Genomic DNA, 21,350 nt, shown 5'->3' on the forward strand with positions numbered 1-21,350 from the left:
TCGTGGGTGTACAGGGAATATGGTAGAGGCCTCAGGATGCATCCTTGGGGGGGCTCCAGTGTTGAGTGTTATTGTGGAGGAGGTGCAGTTGTCTATCTTCACTGATTGCAGTCTGTGGACAGGAAAGCTGAGGATCCAGTTGCAGAGGGTGGAACTGAGACCAAGGTCTCAGAGTTTTGAGATCAGTCTGGAGGGGATAATGGTGTTTAAGGCGGAGATGTAGTCGATGTGCAGGCGTCTGGCATAGGTTTTCTTGTTGTCCACATGTTCCAAGGATGAGTGCAGGGCTAGTGAAATGGCATCCGCTGTGGACCTGTTACATCGATAGGCAAATTGTTGGGGATCAAGGCAGGCTGGGGAAAGTAGGAACTGTATTGTGGAGACAATCTGCATCTGAACCATACGAGGACTGGGAGTTCTTACAAACCACGCAACTAGGGAAGTAAAGCGGGTTTTTAACTGCACAGTGAGGGCAAGTGCCCAGATTTAGGAAGTTGTGGTGAATCACAGAGCGGAGAAAAAGCAACAGAGAAAGGAATTAATGTTGAAAAAGATAAACAGAAAATACAAGAAGGGACAGAATGCAGATATAACAGCAAATCAGCTGATAAGACTTGAGGTTACAAAAATAATTTTAAAAGGATAAAACTAAAGGCACTGTATTTGAATATACATAGTTAGATGAGCTAGTACTACAAATTGAGATAAATAACTACAAACTAGTGACCAATACCAAGATGTGCTGCAGGATAACCTAGATTGGGACTTGAATATTGAAAGGTATGTGACATTTGGGAAGGACAGGAAGATAGGAAAAGGCTGACAGAATGGCTCTGTTATTTGAAGATGGCATTAGCACAATGGAGATGGATGATTTAAATTCAGGAAACCAGGATGCAGAAACAGTCTGGGTAGATATGACTAACTATAAAGTCAAGAGATCACTTGTGGGAGTTGTGAACAAGCCCACTAACAGTAACCACTCTCAAAGATAGGCTATCAAGGAAGAAATAATGGGGGCTCATCAAAAAAGGTTCAGCAATTATCATGGAGGATTTTAAGCTACATGTAGACTAGAAGAATCAGGTGGGCAAAAGCAGTTCAAATGAGGAATTCATTGAATGCTTTTGGGACTATTGCTTATACCAGCCTGTTATAGCACCAGCCTGACAGTAGGCTAAACTAAATCTGGATTCGGCAAACGAGATAGGATTCATTATTAACCTCATAGTGAAAATACCCCTTCGGTAGCAGTGATCACAAGAAGATTGAATTTTACATGCATTTTAGGGGAGAGAAGTATTGGTCCAAGACTGCTATTTTGAATTTAAATAATTAAAGCAGAGCTAGCTTAATTGGACTGGAATTTAGGTTGAGGGATAGGTCAAAGCAGGTGCAATGGCAAACACGAGGAGATATTTCAGAGACCACAGAATAGATACATTGCAACAACTAAGAAAAATTCTAAGGAATACATCTACCATCCGTGATTTACGAAGAAAAATCAAAGCTAACACTAAAAGAAAAGACATCTAATTGTGCAAAGATAAATTGCAAGATTGGACAGAATATAAAAAGAGCAAGAATTAATAAAAGATTAATAAGAAGGAAAAAAAGAGTATGACAGAAAGTTAGCCAAAAATATCAAAATAAATAGGAAAAGTTTCTTCGGATATTTAAGAAAAGAAGAGTTAACAAATTAAGTGTTGGTCCTATAGAAAATGAGTCTGGGAAATTAATAATAGAGGATACAGAGATGGTAGATGAACTGAACAAATATTTTGCGTCAGTCTTCACTACAGAGCATTCAAAATTGAATTGAAAGGGAGAGAAAATCTCTAGATATTTCAAATCACTAGGGAAGTAGTACAGAGTAAATTGTTGGAACTGAGAGTTGATAAGTCCCCAGGTTCTGATGGATTTCAACCTAGGATCTTAAAAGAAGTAGCTAATGAGATAGTTGAGGTATTGGTTTTAATTTTCTATAACTCTTATCAGATTCGGGGAAGGTTCATTTAAATTGGGAAAATAGCAAATGAAACTTTATTCAGAAAAGGAAGGGGGAAGAAAGGAGAAAACTACAGGCCAGTTATCTTGACAACAGTCATAGGGAAAATACTAGAGCTATTTTTAAAGGCATTACAGCAGGGCACTCGGTGAACATAGAACATAGAATAGAACACAGAACAGTTCATCACAGTACAGGCCCTTCAGCCCACCATGTTGTGCCGACCTATTACCCTACTAAGGTCAATCTACCCTGCATATCCCACAATTTACTATCCTCCATGTGCCTATCCAAGAGTCGCTTATAAGTCTCTAAAGTATCTGACTCCACTACCACTCCCGGCAGTGCATTCCACACGCCCACCACTCTCTGTGTAAAGAATCTACCTCTGACATCTCCCCTATACGTTCCTCCAATCACTGTAAAATTATGCCCCCTCGTAATAGTCATTTCCGCCTTCGGAAAAAATCTCTGGTATCCACTCTACCTATGCCTCTCATCATCTTGTACACCTCTATCAAGTCACCTCTCATCCTTGTTCGCTCCAATGAGAAAAGCCCAAGCTCCCTCAACCTTTCCTCATAACACCTGCCCTCCAGTCCAAGCAGCATCCTGGTAAATCTCCTCTGCACCCTCTCTAAAGCTTCCACATCTTTCCTATAATGAGGTGACCAGAACTGAGCACAATATTCCAAGTGTGGTCTAACCAGAGTTTTATAGAGCTGCAGCATAACCTCACGGCTCTTAAACTCAATACCACTGCCAATGAAAGCCAACACACCATACGCCTTCTTTACAACCCTATCAACTTGGGTAGCAACTTTGAGGGATCTATGGACATGGACCCCAAGATCCCTCTGTTCCTCCACACTGCTGAGAATCCTGCCCTTAACCCCGTATTCTGCATTCAAATTCGACCTTCCAAAATGAATCACTTCACACTTTTCTGGGTTGAATTCCATCTGCCACTTCTTTGCCCAGCCCTGCATCCTGTCAATGTCCCGTTGCAACCTATAACAGCCCTCCACACTATCCACAAATCCACCAACCTTCATGTCATCAGCAAACTTACTAACCCACCCTTCCACTTCCTCATCCAAGTCATTTATAAAAATCACAAGGAGCAGAGGTCCCAGAACAGATCCCTGTGGAACACCACTGGTCACTGAGCTCCAGGCTGAATACTTTCCATCTACTATCACCCTCTGTCTTCTATTGGACAGCCAGTTTTGTATCCAGACAGTAAAATTTCCCTGAATCCCATGCCTCCTTACTTTCTGAATGAGCCTACCATGTGGAACCTTATCAAATGCCTTGCTAAAATCCACATACACCACATCCACTGCTCTACCTTCATCGATGTGTTTTGTCACTTCCTCAAAGAATTCAATAAGACTTGTGAGGCATGACCTGCCCCTCACAAAGCCATGCTGACCATTTCTAATCAAACTGTGCTTTTCCAAATAATCGTAAATACTATCTCTCAGAATCCTCTCCAATAATTTGCCCACCACAGAAGTAAGACTGACCAGTCTGTAATTTCCAGGATTATCCCTATTCCCTTTCTTGAACAAGGGAATGGCATTTGCCACCTTCCAATCTTCTGGTACTACTCCAGTGGACAGTGAGGACCCAAAGATCATTGCCAAAGGGGCAGCAATCTCTTCCCTCACTTCCCATAAGTAACCTTGGGTATGTCCTGTCTGGCCCAGTGGACTTATCTATCCTCATGTTTTTCAAAATTTCAAAATCAAACATCCTCCTTCCTAACATCAACCTGTTCAAGCATATCTGCCTGTTTCATGCTGTCCTCACAAACGTCAAGGTCCCTCTCACTGGTGAATACTAAAGCAAAGTATTCATTAAAGGCCTCCCCTACCTCATCTGAGTCCGTGCACAAGTTTCCTCCACTATCCCCAACTGGCCTTACCCTCACTCTGGCCATCCTCTTGTTCATCACATAAGTATAGAACGCCTTGTGGTTTTCCTTGATCCTACCCGCCAAGACTTTCTCATACCCGCTTCTAGCTCTCCTAAGTCCATTCTTCAGTTCCTTCCTGGCTACCTTGTAGACCTCTGGAGCCCTGTCCAATCCTTGCGTCCTCAAACTTAACTAAGCTTCCTTCTTCCTCTTGACTAGCTGTTCCACATGTCTTGTCATCCAAGGTTCTTTCACCTCTCCTTGCCATCCTTTCCTTGCCTCAATGGGACAAACCTATCCAGTACTTGTAGCAACTGCTCCCTAAACAACCTCCACATTTCTGCCATGCATTTCCCTGAGAACATCTGATTCCAATTGGTGCTCCGTAGTTCCTGCCTAATAGCATTGTAATTCCCCCTCCCCCAATTAAATACTTTCCCATACCTTCTGCTCCTATCTCTCTCCATGACTACAGTAAAGTTCAGGGAGTTGTGATCATTATCACTGAAATGCTCTCCCACCCAGAGATCTGATGCCAAGCACCAAATCCAATAGGGCCTCCCCTCTAGTCGGCCTATCTACATATTAAGTCAGAAATCCTTCCTGGACACACCTGACAAAATCTACTCCATCCAAACTATTTGCACTTAGGAGGTTCCAGTCTATATTAGGGAAGTTGAAGTCACCCATGACAACTACCCTATTACTTCTGCACCTTTCCAAAATCTGTCTCCCAATCTGTTCCTCAGTGTCACTTTGGCTATTGAGGGGTCTAGAGAAAACTCCCAATAAAGTGACTACTCCTTTCCTGTTTCTGGGTAAACATCTATACCCCGGAACATCCAACAACCATTCCTGTCCCTGTGTTATCCAAGTCTCCGTAATGGCCACAACATCATAGTTCCAAGTACTGGTCCATGCTCTAAGTTCATCGCCCTTATTCCTGACACTTCTTGCATTGAAGTAGATACACCTCAACCCGTCGCACTGACTGCCACTTTGCCCTATCAATGGCTTATCCTTCCTCACAGATTCTCTGCTTGCTCTATCTCCGTGTACACCAGCTACCCCACCCTCTGACCTGTAGCTCCAGTTCCCATCCCCCTGCCAAACTAGTTTAAACCCCCCCCGAAGAGCTCTAGCAAACCTCCCACCCAGGATATTGGTGCCCCTCCTGTTCAGGTACAACCCATCCTTCCTGTACAGGTCCCACCTTCCCGAGAAGGTATCCCAATATCCACAATCCTGAAGCCCTTCCTCTTACACCAGCTCTGTAGCCACGTGTTCAGCTGCACTCGCTCTCTGTTTCTGGCCTCACTAGGCCCGTGGCACCGGTAGTAATCCTGAAATTACTACTCTGCTTGTCCTGGCTTTCAGCTTCCATCCTAACTCCCTATGTTCACTTTTCAGGTCCTCATCCCGTTTCCTAGCTGTGTCATTGGTACCGATGTGTACCATGACTTCTGACTGTTCTTCCTCCCCCTTGAGAATCCTGAAGACCCGATCCGAGACATCCCTGACCCTGGCACCCGGGAGGCAACATACCATCCGAGAGTCTCGCTCAGTACCACAGAATCTCCTGTCTGTTCCCCTAACCATTGAATCTCCTATCACTATTGCTCTTCTATTCTCCCCCCTTCCCTTCTGAGCCACAGAGCCAGGCTCAGTGCCAGAGACCTGGCCGCTATGGCTTTCCCCTGTAGGTCGCTCCCCCTCAACAGTATCCAATGAGGTATACTTATTATTGAGGGGAACGGCCACAGGGGATCCATGCATAGTCTGCCTAATCCCTTTCCCCCTCCTGGTACAGGCAGATCAGCTACCTTTGTCCTGTAACTTGGGTGTGACCATCCCCCTATAACTCCTCTCTATCACCCCCTCAGCCTCCTGAATGATCCGGAGTTCATCCAGCTCCAGCTCCAGTTCCAGTTCCCTAACGCGGTCTGTGAGGAGCTGGAGTTGGGTGCACTTCTCACAGGTGAAGTCAGAAGGGACACCAGTAGTGACCCTTATCTCCCACATCCTACAAGAGGAGCATGCAACTGCCCTAGCTTCCATTCCCTCTACTCTAGATTGCCAAAAACATAAAGAAAACAAAACCTTACCTTACTGACCCTCCACACAGTCTTTTTTTTTGGTTAGAGGAGGAGGATGGGCAGAGACACTATATGTGTAGTGTTTTCAGTTTAGACAATGCCCGAATATAATAGTTCACTTCCCGGCTCGCGCTCTCACCACTCCTGCTGCTTAAATTAAGAAGGCCGCTGACTCAAGGTAAGTTTTTGTAAGGAAAACCTTACCTTCCCAGCTGCCCCCTGGATGGCGCCCTCACCTCTCCTGCTGCTCAAATTAAGAAGCTCAAGAAGTTCAAGATAATCAAACAGAGCCAACTTGTCAAAAGAAAATAAAATTTAACAAATTTACTGGAGTTTCCTGATAAAGAAACATGTGCTGTAAATAAAGGGGAGCTGGTGGATGCATTGTACATCAATGTCCAGAAGCCATGTAGACCTATACTCTCTGGAGGTTAGAAGAATGAGAGGAGATCTACTTGAGGTATATAAGATGCTAAACAGCATTGACAAAGTAGACGTAGAAAGGATATTTCCTCATGTGCAGCAGTCATAGTTTTGGGATAAAGGGTAGCTGATTTAAAATGGAGATGAGGAGAAATTACTTCTGTCAAAGCATCATAAATTTGTGTAATTCGCTACCGCAGAGTGTGGTAGATGCCTGGACACTGAGCAAATTTAAGGAGGAGATTGACAGATTTTTGAAGGGTTATGGAGAGCAGGCAGGAAAGTGATGTTGAAGTCGAGATGAAATCAGATATGATTGTATCAAATTGTGAAGCATGCTGTAGGGGCTGAATTGCCAACTTCTGCTTCTTGTTCTTATGGTAAGGTATCACAAAGGGTATTGCAGAAAATATGAGCTGAAAGTGTTGGGGTAACATTTTGGCATGGATAGAAGATTGGCTGGCTAGTAGAGATTAGGAATAAATTAGTCTTTTTCTGGCTGGCAGGATGTCACGAGTGGTTACCACAGGGATCATTGCTGGGGCTTCAGCTCTTTACAAATTATATAAATGACTTAAATGAAGGAACCATTCAGAAGTCTAATGACAGTGGGGAAAATGCCGTTCTTGAATCTGTTGGTACATGTGTTTAAGTTTTTGCATCTTTTAACCAACAGAAGAAGTTGGAAGAGATTATAAATGGGGTGGGAGGGGTCTTTGATTATGGTGGCTGCCTTGCAAAGGCAGCGGGACGTATAGAGGGAGTCAGTGGATGGAAGGTTGGCTTGCATAATGGACTGGGATGTGTTCACAACTCTCTGTAGTTTCTTATGGTCCTGGGCAGAGCAGTTTTGGTAGCTATTTGCTTAAAACATATTTACCTTCCCTTAAATAAATTGACCAATACTGTACACAGATGCAATCTTGCTATGCCCTGTCTAACTGAGACACAACCTTTTTTTTGTATTCAATCCCCTCACAATAAGCAACATTCTATTATATTCCCTAATTATTTGCTGTACCTGCATACTTGCCTTTTGGGAGGACACCTAGGTCTCTCTGCACATCAGAGTTATATAAACGCTCACTAGATAGACTTTTTTCATGTTCCTGTCAAAATGTAGAATTTCATACTTTTCCATTATACTCCATTTGATTTGATTTATTATTGTCACATGTACCTATGAACAGTGAAATGTTTTGTTTTGCGTGCAGTACAGGCAGATCATACCGTACATAGTGCATTACAGTAACAGAGCAAGGAATACAATGTCACAGCTGCAGAGAACGTGCACAAGGAGCATGATCAACATTAAATTTAAAATTTGAGAGGTCCATTCAGAAATCTAATAACAGCAGGGAAGATGCTGTTCTTGAATCTGTTGGTACGTGTGTTTAAACTTTTGAATCTGCTGCCTGACAGAAGAGGTTGGAAGAGATTATAGCTGGCGTGGGAGGGGTCTTTGGATTATGTTGGCTGCCTTGCAGAGGCAGCGGGTAGTATAGATGGAGTCAGTGGATGGAAGGTTAGCTTGCGTAATGGATTGGGCGGTGTTCACAACTCTCTGTAGTTTCTTACGATCCTAGGCAGAACAGTTGCCATACCAAGCCACAATATATCTCGATAGAATACATTCTATGGTGCATCTGTAAAAATTGGTAAGATTCTTTATGGACGTGCTAAATTCCCTTAGCCTCCTGAGGAAGCAGAGGTACTGTTGTGCTTTCTTAACCATAGCATCAACATCAGTAGACCAGAACAAATTGTTGGTGATCATCAGTCCTAGGAACTTGACACCCTCGAACATCTCTACCTCAACACCATGAGGTAGACAGGGGTGTGATCTCCACATTTGCTACATTTTTGCCTACTCACAATCTACAACACATTTTTAAGCCCCATGTCCACTTCATAACTTAATTTCCTTGCTTTATTTGTAACATCAGCAAATTTGCCAACCGCATTGAAACAACTACACAGATGCCATTATCCCGTCACCAAGTCACCCTTTATTTACATGTGCTGTCGCCAGCCAGCTCAGAGTCAGTGAGGAGATGCTGAATCCCTTGTTTATGTCTGTCAGCCAGGGCTCCCTGATTGGCCCAGGTTAACAACCGCAATCAAGGATCTCATAGTCAATAAGATCCACCTGGTTTCAATCATTACACATACCTTTGTCTCCTTCATCCAAGTCATTTATATAAATAGTAAAATGTTGAGGTTCTAGCGCTGATCCCAGGGACACCCTACTTGTTATGTCTCACCAAGGAAAAAATGAAATATGAAATATTTATTGATTCCTGTAAACTAGACAGTCACCTATCAATTTCTTATCTTCTAAACCGGAAGGCTTTATTTTCCGGTACAACCTTTCATTGTCATCTTATCAAATACTTTCTAAAATCTTCATACACTATTCTTTCTACCACAGAACATGTTATTTCCTCAAAGGAATATGATTTCCCTTTCACAAAAAAAAAATTGACTCCACCTAGTTAGTGGTCTCCAATAACATATTTAATAAAAGCTTCTAACATCTTTCATATAACAGATGCGAAGCTAACTGAACTCTAGATTCCTGCTTTCTGTCTCCCTCTCTTTTTGAATAAAAAAGAATTGGATATATTACTTTCCAATCAAAGGAACCTTCCCCAAAAGGCATTTGTTGCCTATCCTGAATTGTCCTCAAGAATGTGATGGTGAAACACCTTCTTGAACCACTGTATCCGAATTGGTGTAGGTACAGACAGTGCTGTTGGGCAATTAATTGCAGGATTTTGACCCAGTGACACTTAAGGAATAGCAATATAATTAGAAGTCAGGTTGGTGTGTGACTTCGAATAGAACTTGCACAGGTTGTTCTCATGCAATTGCTGCCCTTGTTCTTCTTGATGAAATATGTCACAGATTTTGAAGATGCTGTTGAAGGAGTCTTTGCAGGTTGCTGCAGTGCATTTTGCAAGAGATTGTATATTCTGCTGCCATCATGTATTGATGGTGGAGGTTATGAATGTTGAACAGGTTAAATGGCACGCCAGTTCCACAGGCCAATTTATCCCAGATGTTGTCAAGTTTCTTGATTGTTTTTAGAGCTGCACTCATCCAGACAGATTGACAGCATTCCATCACACTCCCAGCTTGTGCCTTGCATATGACAGACAGGCATCTGGGAGATAGTAGGTAGGTTACTCACCACATAATTCTCAACCTGCTGTTGAAGACACAGTATTTATATGGCTGGTCCAGTGGAGTTTCCAGTTAATGGTGACTCCAGGATGTTGATAGTAGGGCATTCAGCAACTGTAATGTCATTAACTATCAAGGGGTAATGATTAGCTTCTCTCTTGTAGAAGATGGTCATTACCCAGAACTCATATGTTGCAAATGTTATCGCCACTTGTCAGCCCAAGCATTGTTTAAGTATTGCTGTATATGGACACTAACTGCCTCAGCAATGGAGGAATCATCTATGATGACAAACCTGACTGTAGAGTACACATGTATCTTCACTACTTATTTTATGATAGAGGGAAGGAAGGTTACTGATGAAGGAGCTGAAAATGTTTGGGCCTAGGACATTGCCTTGAGGAACTCCTCCAGAGAAGTTTAACAACCACAACCATCATTTTTTGTGCTGGGTATGAATATAGAAATTGTAGGTGTAAAATGCCAGTGGCATTCCCTCCATTGATTCCCAAGAGAGATCCTTTATATCACACTGGGTGAACTGCTCCCTCAATGTCAACAGCAGTCATTCTCACCTCACCACAGGAGTTCAGCTATTTTATTCATGTTCGGATCAAGACTATCATGAGCCAAGAGCTGAGTGGCCCTGGTGGAATCCAAACTAAGTAGTGAACAAGTTATTGTTGAGAAGTCCACTATTGACATCCCATACCACTTTGCTGATGAGGATTAATTGGCAGAGTTGAATTTGTCCTCTTTGTTGTCAGAACAATTTTCCACATTTTCTAATTCTGAGGAAGGGGTCACCACACCTGAAACAAGGCAATAAATGCTATTTGGGGAAGGTTTCTTTTGATTGGAAAATCGCATATCTAATTCTTTTTTTCTTCACAGATGCTGCCAGCCTGCTGAGCTTTTCCAGCAACTTCTGTTTTTGTTCCTAACTTGCAGCATCCACAGTTTTTTAGGTTTTTGTTTCAATTTTCCACATTGCTGGGTAAATGCCAATGTTGTAGCTATTCTGGATCAGCCTGTACATGGCCCCAGCTAGTTGTGGAGCACAATTTTCCAACACTATCCCTAGCATGTTATGGGTCATAGCCCCTGCAGTATCCAGTGTATTCTGCAATTGCCTGTTATCATGTTCAGTGAATCAAATCAGCTGAATTGCAGCACCTGAAATGCTGGGAACTTCAAGTAGAAGTCAATATGGCATATCCAGGGACACTTTCGGCTGATCATAGTTGCGAATGCTACAGCCTTGGCTTTTATATGGATTTGCTGCGCTCCTGTATTGTTGAGGATGGGGATATTTGCTGTGCCTCCTCCTATCAGTTATTTAATTGTCAACCACCATTCATAACTAGACGTAGCAGGACTGCAGAGCTTAGATCTGATCTCTTGGTTGTAACAGCACACTGCTCAATCTGTTTCATGCTGTTTCCACTGTTTGATATGCAAGTAGTTTTTTTTTATTGTACCACTTTTTAGGCATGCCCGGTGTTCTCAGAAATGCCCTCCCGCACTCTTCATTAAACCAGGACTGATCATCTGGCACGATGGTATGGTAGAATTGGGGATATGTCAAGCCATGAAGTCACAAGATTGTTGTTGAATACAATTCTGGTGCAGCTGATTCTCACATCACCTCATAATGTCCAGTTTGAAATTGTTACTTCTGTTTGAAACTGCCAATCCATTTAGCACAGTGTCAGTGCCATGTCGCACTTCACTTCTACAAGGATTATGTAATGTTCACTGTTACAGAAATTTTATGGACAGTTGAGGATGATGTCAAGTAAGTTTTTCCCCCTTAGTGCTTCTCTCACCATCTGCCATAGATCCAGTCTAGCAGCTAGGTCCTTTCAGACTTGGCTGGCTCCGTCAGTAATGGTGCCAGACATTGAAGTCTTCTAAAGTATATTCTATTCCATAGCCACCCTAGATGCTTGCCTGTATTCCACCACCAGACTCACAAACCTCTACGAGCTCTGAAGACTTTGTCTTCTTTTATGTCATTTCATCAGAAGTTTTGATTTCCAAACTCAGTATCAGTCTTAGTTTCCTTAGGGAGTGGATGATCCATTTCATTGCCAATGAGCATTTCCTTAAAAATAACAAGACTTTCCCACAAATATCATCATCTACACCTTTTCTACCAAGTAGCCACCTCTACTTGGGACAAGGGTTTTTGTAAATAAAAATAAGAGAATCTACAGGTTAATAAGTCTAAAAACGCTGGAGGAATTGTAGGTGTAAAATGAGATGACAGCATTGGGAGTTGTGAATCACAGCTGAACCAATTCAAATCCCTGACCTTGGGGTTCAATATGTACAATATAGTTGCTTGTGAGCATAAACTTACATCCAGCCACTGGAGATAGAATTTTACAATGTGCTACAGTTGCTATTTCAGTTTGAGAATGCCACTCATCAGATTTGCTCACAACAAATATGTCCCACTGAGAAAATGGGTGGGACTCCAAGATCTAGGCACCTTTAGATGTCAAAAGAACATCTAGTGTTAGATAAGGCATAAACAGAAAACATATGTCAGATGTCAAGATTTCACTACTTCAGAAATCTAAACAAGTGTATAGAAAGTGCTAGGGAAAATCACAGCGAATATTAGGAATGCAAAGAAAGTGTATGATAAAATATTGGCAAGTTAATTCAAGAAAAACTGGAAGATACAAATATAAGAAGAGTGAAAGGTTAACAAAAGAAAGAGTATGGTCAATTAGACCAAAAAAAATTTTTATGGAATGTGTGGAGGTGAAAAATTTGGACACAATTCTTTCTTTCACAGAATGTACATGCTGCTCACTGGCAAGGTTGGCATTTCTTGTCCATCCCTAATTGCCCTCAAGAAGATGCTAATGAACTGCCTGCATGAACTGCTAGGAAGCAAGTTACAGGATTTTGATCCAGTGACAGTGAAGGAACAGCAATAAAGTTCCAAATCAGGATGTTGCGTGGCTTGAAGAGGAACTTCCAAGTAGTTTGTATTCTCAAGCATCTTGCTCTGGTCCAACTTGGTAGTAGACATTACAGATTTGGAAGGTGGTTTTAAAGAAGTTTTAGTGTGTTGCTGTAGTGTATCTTGTACACTGTGCATCAGTGTTGGAGGCAGTGAAAGCTTAGGTAAGTGGATGGACTGGCAATCAAATCAACAGTTTTGTCCTAAATAGTATCAAGCTTCTTAAGTGCTGAAAGAGCTGTAATTATTTAGGCAATTGGACAGTATTCAATCATATTCCTAACTTGTGCCTTTCACATTGCTGACAGACTCTGGGGAGACAGCAGGTGTGATGTAGAGTAGAATTCCCAGCCTTAGACCTGTTGTTGTTGTTGCAACATTATTTACATGTTTAGTCCAATTATGTTTCAGGTCGATGATAAACCCAGAATAATGAAGGATAACCAATGGTAATACCATTTAATGCCAAAGGAATATGGTTAGATTCACTCATGTTGGTGATGGTTATTATATGGCTTTGTGTGACATGCATATTCTTTTAGATATGTTTTCACAGAAGTATAAATTGTGGCTAAGGGGGGCCAGTGTGATATAATGGACAATACCATATGATGCCCGATTAGCCTGGCCTCTGCACAAATCCTACAGATCTTCCTTTTCTGTCTATTAAAAGCACAGGTGTGACCAAATTCTAAAAGTTCCCTTGTCACTGGTGATTAATTTATTAAATTGAAAGAAATAAATGACACCGCACATGGAACAATATGTGACAGGACCTAAAAGGGCAGATTATTTCCAATAATTGCAGGGTCTATAATGAGAGGTGATGATTGCAAAATTAAAAGCAAGGGATATAGAACAAAGCAAGAGGAGCTGTAGAATTCACTTCCAAGTTTAATGGCTGCAGTAACAACTATGTCAACATTCAAAACTATGAAATAATTTGATAAAGAAAATGTGACAAGGATTATGAGAACAGGGCAAGTAAATGTGGTTTAACTATTTGCTCACACAGGATAAAAAGCCAACCAACTGGTGGAATCAGATGGCCTGTTTTGTATTGAAAGCTCTACCTATGTATTTCCCACTTGTGAGATACAAGAAATAGGAAACAAATGTGTTAATTTAAAACATTCAATCAATTATACAATCCTTATAACAAGGCTTTAAACTCCACATACCTCGAGGCATTTGCTACCACCTATAAGCATTTCATTTAGATTTGTTTTCATTTAATCTTACTTAAAATATGACTGATTCACAGTATATTTTAATGGGCTGCACACGTTGGAACATTGAAATGTTTACCTGCCGTCGGACCAATTTCATCTAACAGTCACCTGGAAACCAACTGAAAATGGACAACAAATGAGGAAAAACCTAAGCCTGACGTGAACTTAAATTATTCAAATAAATTGATTGTCAATGACAGGTGGCAGAATCAAAATAAAAACCAAAAGTTCTGCAAATGCTGTAAATCAAGAGCAAAAACAGAAGTTGCTGGAAAAGCTCAGCAGGTCTGGCAGCATCTGTGAGGCAAAAATCAGAGTTAACGTTTCGGTCCGGTGACCCTTCCTCAGAACTGGTGAGGTTGACACAATGGGCAAATACAAAAGATATGTAATATGGTACTTGCACTATTTGATCAGCAAACTCAACTACTACACTTAATGCAGAGTTAAAAACAAAACACCATTGGTAGACCAGATCTTCTTACCCAAATACTCCAAATCTGACTGGACCATCAAAGGTGAGATTCTTCACATTTGGGTCCTTGCCTTGCTGCTCCATAATTTGAGACAAAACATTTCCAAGTCCTGAGAGAATACCGCTGTGAGCAAAAAGAAAAATGTTAATTTCTGAAGCCAATTCCCCTTTCTACCATTGGAGACTCATAGGAAGCTAAATTGGAAGATAACTGGAGAATACAAACAGGACCAAGAGTTCATTTTTCATTTTCTAATCCCTTAGTATTTTCTACTTATTGAAGTGAAGGTGCAGCAATTATGTTGAAATATTCATAGAATCCCAACAGTGAAGAGGCAGTCCAATCAGCCCATTGAGTTCACACTGATCCTCTGAACAGCATCCCACACAGACCCCACTTCCCCTCCCCGACCCCATGGCTAATCCATCTAGCCTGCACATCCCTGGACACTATAGGTCATTTAATATAGCCAATACACCTAACCTGCATATCTTCGGAGGAATTCAGAGCACCTGGAGGAAAGCCATGCAGGGACACGGAGAATGTATAAAATCAGCCAAGGCTAGCATTGAACCCAGATCCCTAGCACTGTGAGATAGCAGTGCTAACCTCTGAGCCACTGTGCCATCCCAAAATCTTGCTTTGTCTGTATCTTAATTCTATCTGCCTGCCTTGATTCCTTAATACCTTTGCCCAACAAAAGTTTATCCTGCTCATTTTCAAAATTGTCAGTTGACAATAGTTTTGATGAGTCTTTTGGCAGAAAGAGTTCTAGATTTTCACATGCTTTGTTTGAAAAAGTGTATTTCAGCATCACCTGAATGATTTTGTTCCAATTTTAAGTCAATGCACTGAACTCCTCCCTGCACCATTCTCGACTCTCTTACCCCAGTGTCCCACCATCACCTTACATTAATCACCATTTATTTTCATTGCATAGACCACACTGAATTCCAATGAGTCGTCAAAACTTAACTCTTTCAACTACTGTGCAGCAAAGATTCAATAGAATGATACAATCTCCAAGGCCAAAAAACTCTTCTAGGTGGTAGATGTCATTCAAAAAGATCATAGCTGGCTTTTTGTAGACTCAGGTCCACTTACCCACTCGCTCACCATAATCCTTAATTTCTTTACTGTTCAAAAATCTATCTACCTTTGCTTAAAAACATTCAACAAGGTAGCCTCAACTGTTGCCCTGGGCAGGGAATTCCAGTGATTCACAACACTTTGGGTGAAGAAGTTCCTCCTCCACTCAGTCCTAAATCTGCTCCCCCTTATTTTGAGGCTATGCCTCCGGGTTCTTGTTTCACCTGTCAATGGAAGCAACCTCCCTACTTCAATTGTATCTATTCCCCGAATAATTTTGTATCTTTCTATGAGATTCCCCCTCATTCTTCCAAATTCCAGTGAGTACAGTGCCAGTCTACTCAATCTCTCCTCATAAACCAACATTCTCAATTCCGGAATCAACCTACAGAACCTCCTCTGCACCCCCTACAGTGCCAGTATATCCATCCTCAAGTAAAAAGCTGCAGCATAACCTCCCTATTTTTAAATTCCATCACTCTAGCAATGAAGGACAATATTCCATTTGCTTTTTTAATTATCTGCTGCACCTGAAGACTAACTTTTGTGATTCGTACACAAGGACACCAGGTCTTTCTGCACAGCAGCATGCTGCAATTTTTCACCATTTAAATAATAGCCCATTTTGCTATTATTCCTACCAAAATGGATGATCTCACATTTACGGACAATCTACTCCATCTGGCATGGCCGTGTCGAATCACTTATGCTATCTATATGCCTCTGCAGACTTTCAGTGTCCTCTGCACACTTAGCTCTACCACTCAATTTAGTGTCATCTGTGAACTTTGACACACTATATATTTGGTTGCCAACTCTAAATCATTTATATAAATTGCAAACAATTGCAGTCCCAATACTGATCCCTGAGGCACACCACTAGCCACTGATTGCCAACCAGAAAAATATCCATTTATCTCCACTCTTTGTTTCTAGCTTCATACCGTTTATAAAATATGCCTTGTAGTGACTGGAACCAGGCTGACCTCATTGACTATGAGGTCATTGATTTGGGTTGTTAGCCTGGACCAATCAGGAAAGCCCTGGCTGACCAATATAACCAGGAGATTAGAATCTCCTTAGTTCAGGTGACTGACTCCAAGCTGGCTGGCCACAAGTAAATAAAGGGTGACTTGGTGACAGGATACCAGCCTCAGACAATTATTTCAACATTGATCAATCTTTTTGATACAAAATGGCCGATCTCTCTTTGGTACCTCTGTCACAATTGTGTTCACTCACATAACCCATCAATGAAAGTCTCACCTTCTCACCCTCAGCCTTCTCCTGAGGCATGGTGACACTCAGGTTAAACTCACCATCAAATCATCCCTAATGAGACAGCAGCCTACAGTCCTCTAAAACTATGGTGACTTTATTATGATATCCATGCCTAATCTTCTGTTCCCACCTACATTGTTCATCAATTCTCTTATTTTAAGATGTGAACACTGACTCAGTGATGGCACTAAACCCTTGAAGTCAGAAAGTTATGAGTTAAGCGTCACCTCAGAGTCTTTAGCACAAACGTATGGATGCTCCTGAGGAATTCAATTCATATGATGAAACATCTATCCTCTCAGATAATTATAAAAAAGATCCTGAGGCACTACTTGAATAAGGGTGGGTGAGTTCTTTCAATTGTATTTACCTCAATGAACATCACCAAATTATTATCTCATTGCAGTTTGAGAGACCTTACACAAATTCACCACAGTACAGCAGTTCCTACATTGCAACAATGAATGCTTTACAAGTACTTCATTGACTGTCAAGCATTTTGCGATATCCTGGGAAAACACAAGGTGCTGTATAAATACAAGTTCATTAAAATTTATTAAGGTATTACTATGGTGAAATTAGTAATGAATGAATGGGCTGCGATTGTAGTAGGATAGATGTTCTACTCAACGACATATAAAATTCACCAACTCTGGTTTCAGCCAGATTAGTCATGCTGTACTTGACTCGCGAGGGCGTGATATGCAGGACCTTCGGTCTAATCTGTTCAATATTTGAACTCCAAAAGCCTGATGCACCCAGATTCAAGAGTGGAAAGCAGTCTTTCTGTAAATATATCCTCAGAGTATACTCAGTGAGGAAAAAAACAGGATTCCAGCACTAACCTTTGGTCATTGAGATCCATCATTGAGGTAATAATTCTTGAAATTAATAACTATAATGATTTTGGCATTAAACAAAGGCTGAAAGCCCTGCTTTCTGCACTCTATAATATTGATAGCTTTACTTTATTTCTACAAACTTGGTCAGTAAGGCTGTAGGTAAATGATTAATTATAGTGATAGTGACCTCTGTGTCCTGGAGTGTAAGTTAATAATAAAATGTACTGTTTCATTGGAATTCAAGTACTTTCTCCATAAGGGTTCAATTGCTGTTGAATAGGAGTCACTACATAGAAACTGAACTTTTCCCAAGCCGTTCAGACACTGTAGCATGTATTGCCCATCCCTAACTGCCTTTGAGAGTTGGTAAGTTGCCTTCTGGAATCACAGCATGTCATGTGGTGAAACTACTTCATAGCACCACAGCAGTAATCAGTCCCAGGATATTGATAATGAAGGAAGTACAATATGTTTTCAAGTTAAAAAATTGTATGACTTGGAGAAATTCGAATGGCGGGGTTTCCATGCACCTGTCATCTTTGTCTTTGTAGGTGATGGAGGTCATAAATATGGGAGGTGCTGCTGTAGAAGCCTTAGTTAGTTATTCCAATGCATTTTCTAGACAGTGAAGGAAATGAAAATTTGTGGTGGATGAGACAGAAGATTAGTCGCTCACTGCAGAATACCCAGCTTCTGACCTCCCTGTAGCTACAGTATTTATGTGGCTGGTGTGATCAAGTTTCTGGTCAATAACGACACTCTGGAATCTTGATAGTGGGAAATTTCAAACTGGTAATGCCATTGAAATATTAATGGAAGGTGGTTTGATTCTGTTGTTGAAAAAGTCGATCACTTGTGTGACACTTTGCCACTAACTTGTCTAAGTCTATATGTTTTACGGGATATCCAGCTTGAGGTTAAAAAAATGGCTTCAACATGTGAGGGAGTTGCAAATGTTACAGACAGCCGAACCAAATCAGCCATTCTACTCCTGTATTCACAACACAATGAAATGAAAGACTTTGAAGACCCTCAATAGTTGTTCCAATGGTTCCTGACCAGACTTTATGAATAATTAATTCCAGTTTTGCACCTTATGCAAAACACTTAAAAATTTATTAAATATACAATATCTTTAATTGAGAAACATTAAAACAATAAGGTAATCCAGTTAACCTCTATGATTCCCATTCACACAAAAGAAACAAACACAATTAAAAGGATAAATAGAAGAAAATAACAAAACTGGCCAGATTACTTAATTATTTTCACGATGCATTGTTTCATAGGAATAGATGTGGACTCCTTGGTTGCTTTTCTGGAAATGTCAATCAGGGTCATCTTTCCATTTCACTCAGTTACAGGTAGTAATAATCTGTTGGCTTCCAAAAGGCAGTGAGGTAGATTAGGCAAGGCACTTTCAAATCTTTATGCTGCGTCAACAGCAGCCAAATGCTTCTCCTCAGAAAACCATCTTTTCTTGAGACCTCAATTACCATTCAATTTCTGCCACCTACTTGAAATAGGCTGTCTCCTAGACTTGTAGGAATCAATTCCCAGGTACTAACCCCATTTTACAACCAACTGTCAGTTGAAACACAATGCTTTTCACTGGATCAATGTATCTGTGGGAACCCTTTCAACAAGAATCAGCCTGCTATTAACATTCAGTCCTGGCCTCACAAAGAAACAAAAGCTTGTTTGGTATCTTCTCTTTCTTTTATCAAAAGCTGTTTCCCAAAGTCCACAAGTCATCTTCAACTCACATTCTCAGTTCACAGCTCCAAACCAAAATTGATAAAAGAATAAATATAAAACTAATGAAAAATTAGTGAGAGTTCCAACATAATCACTTCACAATCAGTTAGCAACACTATTTCTGATCTTATGATGAACAGAAGAGCATTAATTAAGCAGCTGAAGATAGTTGAACCTAATTTACTACCCTAAGGAACTCAGGGTCTTGTGGTAGTGTCCAGGAGGCCTAGGTTCATAACCAACCTGCTTCAGAAGTGTGTCATAACATCTCAAACAGATTGATTAGAAAATATAAAACCCCGAGGAAATTCTGCAATAATTTCTTGGGGCTGAGATGATTTGCTCTATAACCCTGTCCCTTTGTGCTAGGTAGAACTCCAATCTAATTCCTGCTGACATCAATTTTGCTAGAGCTCCTTGTTTTAATGTTTCCCGATGACCAGGGTCGCCATTCTCCTCACTGCTCTGAAATTCTAGTATTTCACACACATTTTGGGCAACGCTGTTGAGTTCTTAAGCTAGGTACCCCAACGGATCGAAGTATCTTTGAGCAGTTGATTGGCGACTGTGTGCTATTTCACACTTCAAAAACGTATCTTTCTGTCACTTTGGCTACATTTGAAAATAAATTGATAGGCAGAAATTGGCCAGCTTGAATTTGTCTAGCTTTTTGTAGACAGCACAGGGCAATTTTCCACATAATCAGGTAGATGCTCATGTTGTAGCTGAAACAGCATGGAACCTCATTGACCAAGATGACTTAATCCTGAAAGACCCAACAGCCATACTGGATCAGCAGGTGAGACAGTTAACACAAGACAGTTTGACTGGGTGTGTTGCCATTTCTGGAGCACATATCATCAGTATTATGGACGTATGTTGACAGAGCCCAGGTCTTTGTTCTATCTGGTCAGCACTTTATCACATAGAATGGATTAATTTAACAAAGATTGCCTTGCAATGGTGGAATCTCAGGAGCAAACCAAGATGGAGCATTCACTTAGCATACTTTATCTGGCTGAAAATTGTTGCAAATGTTCGTCTTATCATTTATACATATGCTGGGCCCTTCCATCAGTAGGGTGGTGTTGCTCAGGAATCTCATCTTTTCTTTTCCTTTATGTTTTCACGGGATGTGAAGTTACTAACAAAATCAGTATTTGTTGCATATCCCAACTATCCTTGAACAGAGTGGCTTGCTAAGCCAGGTCACAGGGCATTTAAGAATCAACCATGTTTCTGTCAGTCCAGAGCCACCAATCACCCAACGAGTATCCCTCCCAAGTCCACTCCCTGTAACTTCCATGGCCAATCCACCTAACCTGCACATCTTTGGACTGTGGAAACCAGAGCACCCAGATGAAACCATGTAGACATGGGGAGAATGCGCAAACTCCACACAGACAATCACCCAAGGTAGAATTGCACCCAGGTGCCTGGTGCTGTGAGGCAGCAGTGCTAACCACTGAGCTACCGTGCCATCCCATGTTTGGACAGATGTCATGAGACTTCAATGGTTCCAGAATCAATTTTGGAACATGTAATTATTAAACTTATCTGACTGTTTAGCACTGTGCCCCCATCTCTGATGGAAGAATTTGGAATGTTGGTGAAAGGTGTCATTCTCTGCATACAACATATCGTGCTATTACTTAACTAGTTTGTGGGACAGCTCTCCCAGTTTTGGCAATAATGTCCAGATATTAGCAAGAAGAACTTTGCAGAGTTGATTGGAAAAATGCTGTGGATGTTGGAAATTTGAAACAAAACAGAAAATTATGAAATATTCAGCACAGCTCACAGCCTGAGAAGAGAAACCCGATTTAGCACTGCAGGTCATTAACGTTCTGGTTCACATTTCTGATAAAAGCCATAAACTCTTTATCTCTTCACAGATCCTGCCAGAACTGCCAAGTGTTTCCAACATTTCTGAGATTAGCTACACAACCTTCACAGTTCTGGAATTCTCCTCTTACACATCGCTTTCCAAGACGTGCCACAAAGCTTTCCTCTGGTCAACTTTGCTTCTTTTAATGCCATGGCAATTTGCGTCTAGTA

The 21,350-nt window shown here is 41.1% G+C and overlaps 1 protein-coding gene across 1 annotated transcript in view; it reads right to left on the reverse strand.

Annotated features, from left to right (window-relative positions):
• pxmp2 (peroxisomal membrane protein 2) overlaps positions 1 to 17,557 on the reverse strand; it is a 43,293-nt gene extending 25,736 nt beyond the window's left edge. Inside the window, exons 1-2 of the mRNA XM_048611732.1 lie at positions 17,538 to 17,557; positions 14,332 to 14,445 (exon numbers count right to left, since the gene is read on the reverse strand). Of these exons, the coding sequence (XP_048467689.1) occupies positions 14,332 to 14,445; positions 17,538 to 17,557 (134 nt within the window). The remainder of the gene's footprint in view (positions 1 to 14,331; positions 14,446 to 17,537) is intronic.
• Positions 17,558 to 21,350: the final 3,793 nt, after the last annotated feature.

The sequence above is a fragment of the Rhincodon typus genome, chromosome 24 (genome assembly GCF_021869965.1).
Source record: "Rhincodon typus isolate 14 chromosome 24, sRhiTyp1.1, whole genome shotgun sequence".
NCBI classification, from domain to species: domain Eukaryota; kingdom Metazoa; phylum Chordata; class Chondrichthyes; order Orectolobiformes; family Rhincodontidae; genus Rhincodon; species Rhincodon typus.